This window comes from Nanorana parkeri, unplaced genomic scaffold (assembly GCF_000935625.1).
Source record: "Nanorana parkeri isolate BGI_ZX_2015 unplaced genomic scaffold, ASM93562v1 scaffold1601, whole genome shotgun sequence".
Taxonomy (NCBI): Eukaryota; Metazoa; Chordata; class Amphibia; order Anura; family Dicroglossidae; genus Nanorana; species Nanorana parkeri.
In genome coordinates, this window is record NW_017307869.1 from 223,316 (window position 1) to 234,894 (window position 11,579).

Sequence of the window (11,579 nt, forward strand, 5' to 3'; positions counted from 1 at the left end):
AAACAGACCCCGCCTCGGTGGGGGGGGGGGGGGGTTACATTTTCTTTTACTTGCCTTCAACCTGAAGCTCTAAAAGTCTCTTTTTAGCCCACGCGATGACACCACACAGGGCTAAAAAGACTACTCACGGCACAAAAACCGTGACCCAACCGTCCAGAAGGTTGTCACTTCCTCCAGACTGCTGGCCACAACATTTGAGGGTGGAGCTGGACGCGTCTGCACAAAAGGACACTGAGCAGTGTCCTCAATGTATGTAACCACGTATAAAATAAGATAAAATAGGGGAGTGGGCAACTATTTGGCAGATGAGGTTTAATGTCGATAAATGTAAAGTAATGCACTTTGGGGTTAAAAACAAGCAAGAGGAATACACATTAATGGGAACTCCACTAGGGAAGTCAGAAATGGAAAAAGATTTGGGGGTCATAGTAGACCACAGATTGAATAATAGCTTGCAATGCCAGGCTGCGGCTAACAAAGCGAGCAGAGTTCTGTCTTGTATTAAAAAAGGGAATGTACTGTAGAGACAAAGCAATCATTTGGCCACTTTATAGATCTCTGCTTCGGCCTCATCTGGAGTCTGCGGCTCAGTTTTGGTCACCAATCCACAGAAAGGATGTCCTTGAGCTGGAGAGAGTCCAGAGAAGGGCAACTAAACTAATTAAGGAGCTGGAGGACCAAAGCTATGAGACAAGGTTATTAAATCTAAACTTGTTCACGCTGGAAGTGAGGAGATTAAGAGGGGACATGATTTTGATGTACAAGATGTTCAATGGGGATAGCAACATCAGCAATAAACTTTTTATAGTAAACTCCATAACAAAGACCAGAGGCCACCACCTAAAACTGGCGGAGAAAAGATTTCACCACAAGGGGCGGAGTGGCTATTTTTCAGTGAGATCGGTTAAAGTCTGGAACTCGCTGGCACAAGAAGTGGCATCAGCTGAGAGTATTGAATAATTCAAAATGCATTTGGATAACTTCCTCAGAGACCACAACATACAGGGGTACAGGTACCCTTAAAAACACGGATGGAAAAAGGGACTCGTGTACACATATACACACACACAATCACATACACACAATAGGTTGGACTTGATGGACCTGTGTTTTTACTCAACCTCAAATACTATGTAACTATGACCTGTGGTCCTTAAAGGAGAACTATGGGCTTAAGGCTTTTCCCCATAGTTCTCCTAAGGGTCACAGGAGGACACAAACTAGCGTCCTCCCGTCACCCTAAGCTCAGTATACCGTGAGCTACAGCTCGCAGTATACTGAGACGCCGCAGCCGACATCGATGTTGAGATCCGCCCAGCTGCGTGAGTGACAGCTGGCTCTGCCTATCTAGAGGCAGAGCCAGCTGTACCGCCCCCTCCCCCGTCCATTCCGCCAGTCGCCAGTCAGCGCTGGCCGATCGAAGCGGGGAGGGGCTGCACAGGGTGACAAACGTGAAGCCAATTCACTGTAGGGCATTTAGCGTTGTCATCCTGTTGGAGGAAAATGGCAATTATCGGCAGGCTCACCAGGGGGGGGGGTCGGAGTAGCCGCACTACAAGGGTTACGTTTGATTCATTCTGCCCGGAGTTCTTCTTTAAGACAGGACACAAGCCTGTCTTAAAGAAGAGACTTTCAGAATGATAACACAAGATGCATACATGCTGTGAAACGTCATCGCTGCTGGTGCTATGGACAGATTTAGCATGACGAGCTGTACCTTCAGAGGAAAGACGGGTTCTTTGACTAATTTGGCAACTCTTTTACATTCAAACGGCCCAAACTGAGTGCGCTTGACCAGTGAAGTGACAGCGAACACACCCTCTGTGCCATCTCCAACGTTTCGGATTTCCAGGTTGGAAGGAATAGATGATCTAGGAATAAAAGACAGTGTTTTGTTACTCAGCAACCTACAGATGTATACACATCGCCAATACATTGCTAATGGGGAGAGCTGTACACTGCATGACCGCTGCAGGCCACCATGAGTACAGCTCACCCACAGGAATGAATGGAGCCGTGGCACGCATGTGCAATATGAAGCAGAGCCAGCTAGAACTTTCTCAGAAAAAAAGGCATGCTTTGAAGGACAACTTGTACCAAAGGAAGGTATATTTGTTCTTTAAAGTGGGTTATCTATTTTGCCCCCTAGATTTAGCCAACCCCCTCATCCGACATTGTGATAATAAGATGAAGGTTCAGGTTTACAAGCAAAATCACTTAAAGTGGACCTTTACCCCCTTTCACTATAAAATCACATCAGCATGTAGCTCTGCATACTGATATGAAATCATCTTTCATTCATTAGTTGCACAAACATATTTTTCTTTTTACACTCAATTAATATTTTTCCACTTCCTGGTCCTCTTGGGTATTAGTGATGTAATCTGTGCCCAAGCATTGCATCCTAGGAAGGTTACATCAGCAGGGCATTGCTGGGAAACCTCACCAGATCTCAGGGAAAGGCATTTTCCTCCCCCGAGATGATGTGCAGGGATCCAGGAAGTAAAAGGGAGATGTATTAATCCGCCCTTAGTAAAATGGCCACTGTGAGAACAATGGGGAATACAAGAAAAACAAGATATGCAAAGAATACAAAGCCGGCAATTATCTAGAAGTGTGTTTGTAGATTGTCATCACTAAACATTTCTAAAGTCGTCTTTGGTGTAATTTCAAAGATAGGGGTAAGTTCCTGTTTAATGGAAATCCACCCCACTGGCGCTACTTGTTGTTTTCAGTGCATGCCGGCAGCCAGACAACTTCAGCACAGCAACATGCTGGCTTCTCTTTCATTCCATACAGTTAAGTAATAAAAATCCCTCACTAATCACAATGGGGGAATTTAGCAAAACTGGAGCAGATTTGCACTGCAGCCAATCAGCTTCTATCTCTCATTTTCAAATCTTACCTGAGCAAACTGAAGAGAGATGCTGATTGGTTGCCATGGGCAACTGCTCCCAATTCTCTCTCTGCCCCAGTTTTGATAAATCCCCTCCAATGTGATCTCTCACAGACCAGCAATATTTCAAGAATGCCAAATGTAACCAAAATGTATAGCTTTCGGACATCGAACAGAGGAGGCCAGCTTGAAGACTAGATATACCAGCAATATGTGTCTTATAACCACACACACTGGACTGTTTAATAGATACATAAATAAGCTAAAGTTCTCTTGACCGGTAAAACAGTAGAAAGGTATCATGGCACACTCACAAACCAAAGGTTCTCTTGACAGGCCTCCTCCCCACCCACTAATACTCACCTTCAGTGGGGGAATCAACCACAGCAGCGTTCTAGAAAGGGCTTTTAAACGCTTATCGGTTGAGTCCATAGAGACAAGCATGTCCTCTACTGGAATAGAAAGTGGCTTGTTACGGCAGGACGCACAGCTGGAATAACTTCTACACAAAAGCCTCAAATGGATACGAGGCTAATAAGTACTTAAAGGGTAGCAAATAGTGTATCAAGTTACTATTAATGTCTGGGAAGATTTATCCTCTCCCTCGGTTTTGGTGACCATTGTCAACAAACCAGTTTGATGGAAAGTCTCTCCAGTAGGTGCAGGCAGCTACACACACACACACACTTCCTCGGGGGAGGGACTAAGGGGTTCTTTATGTCTTGCACAGTGCTGTAGAACACGGGGACAATATACACTGCAAATAACCAATCCAGATCCCGTTACACATCTTGACTTCATCTACTCACCTGGCTCTACTCAGCACAAAAGAGTCCTGGACGGTCACCACTGGACCCAGCTCTGGACACTCCGAGTCATGGTACTGGCCACAGTCCTCACACCCTACACACAGGAAAGTTACAGGTTTCACAACAAAAGCAACATTAATAAACAGACACCATCATGCCCAACACACAACACCCAACACAATGCCCAACAACACACATGCCCCTCCGCCCCCCACGTCAATATGCATTTTAACATTTTAAAGGCAGGTCCCTGCACTGAAAGAGGTAATATACTGAGCTCTCTGGTGACCCGCGGCTCCTTCCTTCCCTCCATTCCAGCCTCTGTTAGTCTATTTGGCATTCAACACATATCGAAGGGTCAGCTGACCGTATCCCCCACTTTGCACTGTGGTTTCACCTCCTGACCCTTACATTACTACAGGACCCAACAATGGCGTAGGGCAGGGCTGGAAAACTACGACCATGCAGCTGTTGTGGAACTACCTCAAGTCCCATGAGACATTGCAAGACTGACACTTACAGGCATGACTTCCAGAGGCAGGGGCATGCTGGGAGTTGTAGCACAGATGGAAAGCCAGAGTTGCCCATCCATCGGAATGCTGAAGAGACTGCAGCCCTGGAATAGGGAAAAGATAGTGGACACGGGCCACCAAAAAGGTGAGCAAAAAGCTCTTCTATTGCTGGGAGGATTCCTTCTCTAGCCTGAAATGGTCACTTTAACAAACGCCCATGTATTTTCTTTTGCCAAAATTAGTTTTTCTACAGTGTGTATGACAGAGCACCCTTAGAGGTCGCCAACACTAAATAAAAGAGGAAAGAGTTTGATATTACTAGAGGCAGCAACAGATAAGAGAATGCCTCCATTCAGGGAATAAACCCTTATAGCATGGCTGGGCATGTAAGAGACTTGCCTGCAGATGGACTCCTGCTCAAAAACGTGCACGCACACAAGTATGCAATCCATTGCCCAAAGTTCCTGGTAAACGCGCTTTAGCATGTGAACGCGCGCAGGACGGGAACATTTATGCGCAATAGCGCATGTACGTGAGCGTGCTCATTATCCTATATAAACAGACATGAAGCCATGACTAAGTTGCTGAGTGGTCTTCAGCTAGTCCCTGTGTGCCCTGTACTCTGTTCTTGTATCCGATTTCCTGTGTATAAACTCGGCTTGTAACCATTTGACTCCTCCTCCTGATTCGGTACCTCTGCTCTCTGATCTCCTGTGTATGACCCTGGCTTACGTTTCCTGACCCTGCTCCTGATCTGTGATTCGGCACCTCGAGATTCGGCTCCCTTTGTATGACTTCGGCTTCAACATGACTTCGCTCCTGGTCTGCCACTTGGTGGATCGCTCCATCAGTACCCTGAGCAACTACATCCAGCCAGTGCTTCCTTGGCCTCATACCCGTTGCCTGCTCTGGTTTCAAGAGGTCCTGCCGATTCACCAGTTGGTCCAACGCACTCAAGCGTCTCAAGAACCGGCCAGCCACCAGTACCGGCAAGTGTGCCCCACTCTGTCCTAAATCCCCTGTCACCACTTCCAGAGGGGTGGGACGAGAGATACACGGGCAGCCCCCTTCTTAGCTGAGTCTCCAGTCAGGTACGTGATAGGGCAACTCCAGCCCTCCAGCTGTTGTGGAACTACAAGTCCCATGAGGTATTACAAGACTGACTGTTATGACAGACATGTTGGGATTTGTAGTTAAAGCATAGCTGGACGGCTGGACTTGCCCACCCCTGCTTTATAGGCATCAGTGGCATTTGCACTCCACTTAAAGTGGAACTAGTGTTATGTGTTCACCAAAAGCCCCATTGTCTCTATAGAGCAAAAAAAAAAAAAAGCAGCAGAGGCGTTCAAACATATTGTGACTTTCTTGGGTGCAAACATAAGACACTTACATATGAACATTGATTCATCTATTGCTTCTTGTGCCATTATAATCCCCTGGGGAAGAAAAAAAGTCAAATCAGAGCCGTTAGTAAAAAGAAAAAGACTTCAAACAAAAACAACTCACATTTTTATTTAAAGGGGAACGCCAGTAATTTATGAGATTGCACAAATACATTTCTGACATGTAACAATACAAAGCAAAGGTTCTGTGTTTCCAAAGTGCCATCTTTTATTATTACAAACCGGTCTTTGAGCTCTATACAAGTGACTTTGGCTAGGCGGAGATGATGTCATCATTCTGATGTCTTTACATATATGACCTGACTCATATTTCTCTTTGATTCAAGTGCCATACGCCCCGAGCATCAAGAAAAGCTGTACTTATAAAACCAGTAAAGCTGGTTGGTTCTCAGCTGGTGGGTCGTGACCCAAAAGTGGGTCACAACCCCATGTTCAGTGGGTTGCCGCCTGCCTTCCACTTTTCTAGGTGAGAGGATCCTCAGTTTCCCCCTAGCACAGCACGGTCAGTTCTTGGGTCAAGCAGCCATTTAAAATATGCTGCCCGGTGCCGAGTGTCAGCTTGAGGTGGGGTGGGCTGGGCTTGGCCACGAGGGAGCACCATCCATACATGCATTGCTTACAGCTTCCTCACGTGTCCTATAGAGGTGCCTGGACCGGAGTGATGTCACGTTCTGGCTCCCGGCTCCTCTACAGGGCGCACAAGAAAGCTGTACAAGTAATGCACATATGGATGGAGCTCCATCACAGTACAGCAACTCGCGCTGGACCACGCAATCGCACCTACTACGCGTTCTGGTCTGGAAGGTGCATTGCGTTGCCATTCCTTTGAATGGCACCCCAAACGCACCTCCCGCCCACAGTGCGTTCTATTGCAGTGCGACTTGGGCCGCAACTTAATGACCAAGGACAAATGTGGGTCCGGAGGTTACACAGGGTGGGAACCCCTGTATTAGGGTATATACAGATTATGTGGAAGGTGAAAAGTAGTTACAATGAGTGTATAAAGCAGGACACAGAAGGTGGAAGAGCTTACAATCTATTGGGGTATAAGGGAGGATACAGAAGGTGGAAGATCTTACACTCTATTAGGGTATAGGGAGGATACAGAAGGTGGAAGAGCTTACACTCTATTAGGATATAAGGGAGGACGCAGAGGGTGGAAGAGCTTACACTCTATTAGGATATAAGGGAGGACGCAGAGGGTGGAAGAGCTTACACTCTATTAGGATATAAGGGAGGACGCAGAGGGTGGAAGAGTTTATAGTCTAGTCGGGTACAAAGGAAGGAATACAATAGATTGGAGAACAAGCGGGTTAAGGAACTTCTGTTCCATATAAATGAATGAAGAACATTGGAATGGACCACGGCCAGTGTGAACCTCCAATGTCCTAGCAGTGGATCCCCGTCATTGGATGATGTGTACGACGCTCATGCACTTTGCGTAGGGTTGCCGCACTGTATTGCTCTAGTGACGCTCCATCCTCAGTACTAGGGGGAGGCGGTCCACAGACCCGTGTGTGCAGAGCTCGGACTATGCCGCTATGCAGGTCTACAAATGTGCAGAGGAGGAGTCTGGGAAATGTGATATGGAGGTTTTGGAAGTAGATCTCTAGGAATGTAACCAATGGGAACAAAGATTTATTTCTGCAATAAGAACAATTTACATCAGCGGGCTCTCCCATTGGTCCGGAGATTCTCTCTAATGGATATAAACACTTCTAGAAGTCACAGAACCGTACAGGAAGCCGCTGCGCAGACACAGCCAGTGTGATCTACCGGCAGGATGGCGAACACTGGGGGCCACGTTGGACAGGACTGGGAGAGAAGAAAGCATTGGGCTAGAATCACAGAACCGAACCAACTTCCAGTGTCGGCTGAGATTTATGGACAGCAGAATGACCGGGAGAAACCAGGATGGAATGGGAGGGGGAGAGCGAGCGACATTGGGGGACGGGAGAGCGAGCGAGCGAAGGCCAGGATGGAGATGATGAGTGGGGGATGTTGGGGAAGGAGACAGATGAGAGATGAAGATGCGATGTGACTGGAAGAGGAGAAGGTGTTGGGGACACCAGCACAGAGATGACACCTACGGCCATGTCCCCATGTGTGACCCCGCACAGAGGAGGAGAGAGCACGGGGGAACTCTCAGCTCGGCACACAGCCGGGTTTTCCCGGCATCCCGGAGAGGAGGACAGCTCCCCCCACCCCCCAGCTACACAGAACCATCGGCCTGGCAGCTGGAGCGGGTGAGGGCCAGAGCCCTGCCGATACCGCTCACCCACCCTTTCCCAACCCCCCTCCACCCGCCTCCCCTCTGTCGCCAGTCCCCCTTTCCTCCCCGTACCTCTCCCGGGGAACCCCCGCCGCGGGGGAACCGAATCCGCACTCCGGGTTCCAATCCGCTCCGGAAATCACGCAGGACCGGAAGCGGCGATCTTGGCGCGCGGGGCATGCCGGGAATTGTAGTCTTTATGTAGCTGCAGCTGCTCCATCATCGTTATTATCATCATACACATTGCATTCAGTTGGTCAGGTGTGAGAGGAGGGAGAAACCTGCACGATACACAGCCACGACATAGAAAACACACATGCACACAAATAAATACATATAAATATATATATGCACAATATAGTTTAATACATTCATTACTTTGTATAAAGCACCAATGTCAATCATTTTTATATATGGGGAGTTTTGCCTCATTTCCTGTTCTTGCAGAAACCTATAATAAATGGGGAGCAGTGGTTGTCACTGGACCGGGATGGCAGAGGCAGTAGTAGTAACCTGACGGAGGTTCTAATCCTCACCCTTACCGATACACGTCACAATCCCTCGCACAGCCCACCATAGACCCCACACAGCACATCATAGTCCACACACAGCCCACCATAGACCACGCACAGCATAGCCCCCACACAGCCCACCATAGACCACGCACAGCCCACCATAGACCCCCGCACAGCCCACTATAGAGCCTGCATAGCCACCTGAGAGCCCACAAAGCCCACTATATAACCTGCACAGCCCAGCTAAGAGTCCACACAGCCCACCATATAACCTGCATAGCCCACCGGAGAGCCCACACAGCCCACTATAGAACCTGCACAGCCTCCTGAGAGCCCACACAGCCCACTATAGAACCTGCACAGCCTCCTGAGACCCCACACAGCCACCTAAGATCCTCCACTGGAGACATCAGGCTGGCACCCCAGAGCAGCACAGGGCATGTAACTTCATATTATTATGCATCAATGTATAATGCAGTCCTCTATAACTGGTTGCCATTCATCATTGCTGTACAATGTTTTGCTGGGATTTGTAGTCCTCTAAAGCTGGTTGTATTTTGCATTGCTGTATAATGTTTTGCTGGGATTTGTAGTCCTCTAAAGCTGGTTGTATTTTGCATTGCTGTATAATGTATTGCTGGGATTTGTAGTCCTCTAAAGCTGGTGGTATTTTCCATTGCTGTATAATGTATCTCTGGGATTTGTTGTTCTATAGCTGGTGATATTCTGCATTGTTGTATAATGTTGCTGGGATTTGTAGTCCTCTAAAGCTGGTTGTGTTTTGCATTGCTGTATAATGTATTGCTGGGATTTGTAGTCCCCTCTAGCTGATAGTATTTTCCATTGCTGTATAATGCATCTCTGGGATTTGTTGTTCTATAGCTGGTGATATTCTGCATTGCTGTATAATGTATTGCTGAGATTTGTAGTCCCTCTACAGCTTGGAGTCAATGGCAAAACTACCAAGGGCGCAGTGTTTGCAGCTGGGACCGGGCCCTGGCACGTCAGCAATCATTAGTCTGCATTGTCCTAAAATCATTAGTATTGTTTTAGAAAAAATGTCACATGACAATAAAAAAAAGTATTGGTAATTGGTGTCAGCGAGTACTTAAGGAAAAGTATCGATACATATACTCGGTCTGGAACAAATGGTGCATCCCTACTTCTAGTGATAACTAAAGATCTTGTAGTGGAATGAGGACCTCCTTCCCCCTGCTGGGGATCCCTTTAGTGATAACCAGAGAGCTATATAGAGGGATCTGGAGATCCATCTAATGCAGGGGTAGTCAAACTCCAGCCCTCCAGTTGTGGTGAAACTACAAAACCCATGCATTTGCCTCTAGAAGTCATGCCGGTGGCTGTCAAGAGTCTTGCAATGCCTAATGGGATTTGTAGTTGGACCACAGCTGGAAAGCCAGAGTTTGACTACCCCTGTCCTAGTATTAACTAAAGAGCTATATAAAGGAATCAGGACCCTCTGCTGGTGATCTTCCTGGTGAGAAGATTTATATAGAGGAATCAGGACCTCCTTCCTCCTGCTGGGGATCCCTCTGGTGCTGTCAGGCCACATTTTTTGCTCACTTTGATATAATCACCCCAAATTGTTTTCCTGTGTAGTTCTGTCCAACACTATACCCCAAATACTGTACACTATCAGAGGACTCTTTTACCCTAAAGAGAGCCGGCTTCCTGATTGGTCGGGACGCGGCGCCAGGCTTTCTGATTGGTCGGGAAGCCGGCTTCATGCTCCCTCGTCACCTCGTGATAAGAAGCATGGGTATACTGAGACGCCGCAGAGAGCTACAACTGCAGAGGGCTGTGACAGGATCGAGAGGTGAGCGAACGCCGGTATGTGTTCGCTCACTTCCCGATCTACTGAGATGAGGAGTGAAAAGCACTCACCTCTTAGTTCTCCTTTAATTATAATCTGGGACACCATCTGCATAGAGTGTGTATGTCGTCTGTCCCAAAATCTAACCAAAGTGTTGACTGTCTCACAAACTGGAATGAGTGCGCTAGAGGTCCAGGGAGTGATCTGGGAGGACTCTGTACAGCACAGTATAATATGGTAGGGCTATGTAGGTACTGGATACACATTAATACAATTACTCATTTCTTTCTGCAGTATACCCCTTTACAGCAGAGCCAAGCTCCAGGTAAACCCTTGACACCAATCCATTCCCCCTCCAGGGGCTATTTCCCTGCCGTCTTCAGGTCGCTTCCATAATACCACTGGTCTTTCCTGTTCTTTCTTGGAAGTGGGCGATCCGGACTCCTGGCGTGAGCGGCACAATGTGCTAATACCACTCAGTTCAGAGTGAGCCTAGACTTGTGTGATGACATCCCCCTAAGGGGCAGTTCCATGATGACAGCCTGAGCTCACTTGAAGTGGGGTAAATGTCACTGGCTGTCATTCAGCCTAGAAGACTGAGGGCATCTAGTGGTGGAGATGAAGTACTGCAGGGGACACCCCTAGATTTCAGGTATCACAGCAAGAACTGCTTCTTCTTCATTTGAATTAACATATTCTCAGCCACATTATGGCAGGTGTAGATGAACTCATAGGGCCCAGTCAGTTCTTTTGTGGTGTGTTAATGCAAATGTGTTAACATGCATTGCGGTAAGGCAGCCCATTTATTAGGAACTAGGGATGCACCGATACTGATACTAGTGTCTGTGCCGATACCGAGTATTTGTACCCGCCCAAATGCTCCCGATGTCTAGCCCAATACCGCAACTTCCGGTATCAGGAAGCTGGGCAGTGAGTCTTTACACGCTGCACGGCTTCCTGATTGGCGGGGAAGTCGGCTCCATCCTCCCTAGGTGATGAGGGAGCATAGAGCCAGCTTCCCGGCCAATCAGAAAGCCAGGCAGCATGTAATGACTCGCCGTCCACACGATTGGCAGGGATGTCGTCTTTCTGGCCAATCAGGAAGCCGGGGTGGGTGGGAGCCTGATTGGCCAGCTTCCCAAATTCAGAAGCCAGGCCGTGATTCATTACCTGCCCCCCGTCTTCTTGATTGGCCAGAAAGCCAGCTTCATGCTCCCTGATACCTAATGATAAGGGAGCATGGAGCCGGCTTTCTGGCCAGTCATGAAGCCGGGCGCCGTGTAATGACTCACCTCCTGGCTTCTGTATTGATTGGGAAGCTGGCTCCATGCTTCCTTGTCA

The 11,579-nt window shown here is 47.9% G+C and overlaps 1 protein-coding gene across 1 annotated transcript in view; it reads right to left on the minus strand.

Moving 5' to 3' along the window:
• Window positions 1-8,047, minus strand: part of PRDM15 (PR/SET domain 15) — a 45,604-nt gene extending 37,557 nt beyond the window's left edge. Inside the window, exons 1-4 of the mRNA XM_018570815.1 lie at window positions 7,965-8,047; window positions 5,608-5,653; window positions 3,706-3,799; window positions 1,718-1,871 (exon numbers count right to left, since the gene is read on the minus strand). Coding sequence (XP_018426317.1) covers window positions 1,718-1,871; window positions 3,706-3,799; window positions 5,608-5,644 — 285 coding nt within the window. The 5' untranslated portion in view covers window positions 5,645-5,653; window positions 7,965-8,047. The remainder of the gene's footprint in view (window positions 1-1,717; window positions 1,872-3,705; window positions 3,800-5,607; window positions 5,654-7,964) is intronic.
• Between the last annotated feature and the right edge of the window lie 3,532 nt (window positions 8,048-11,579).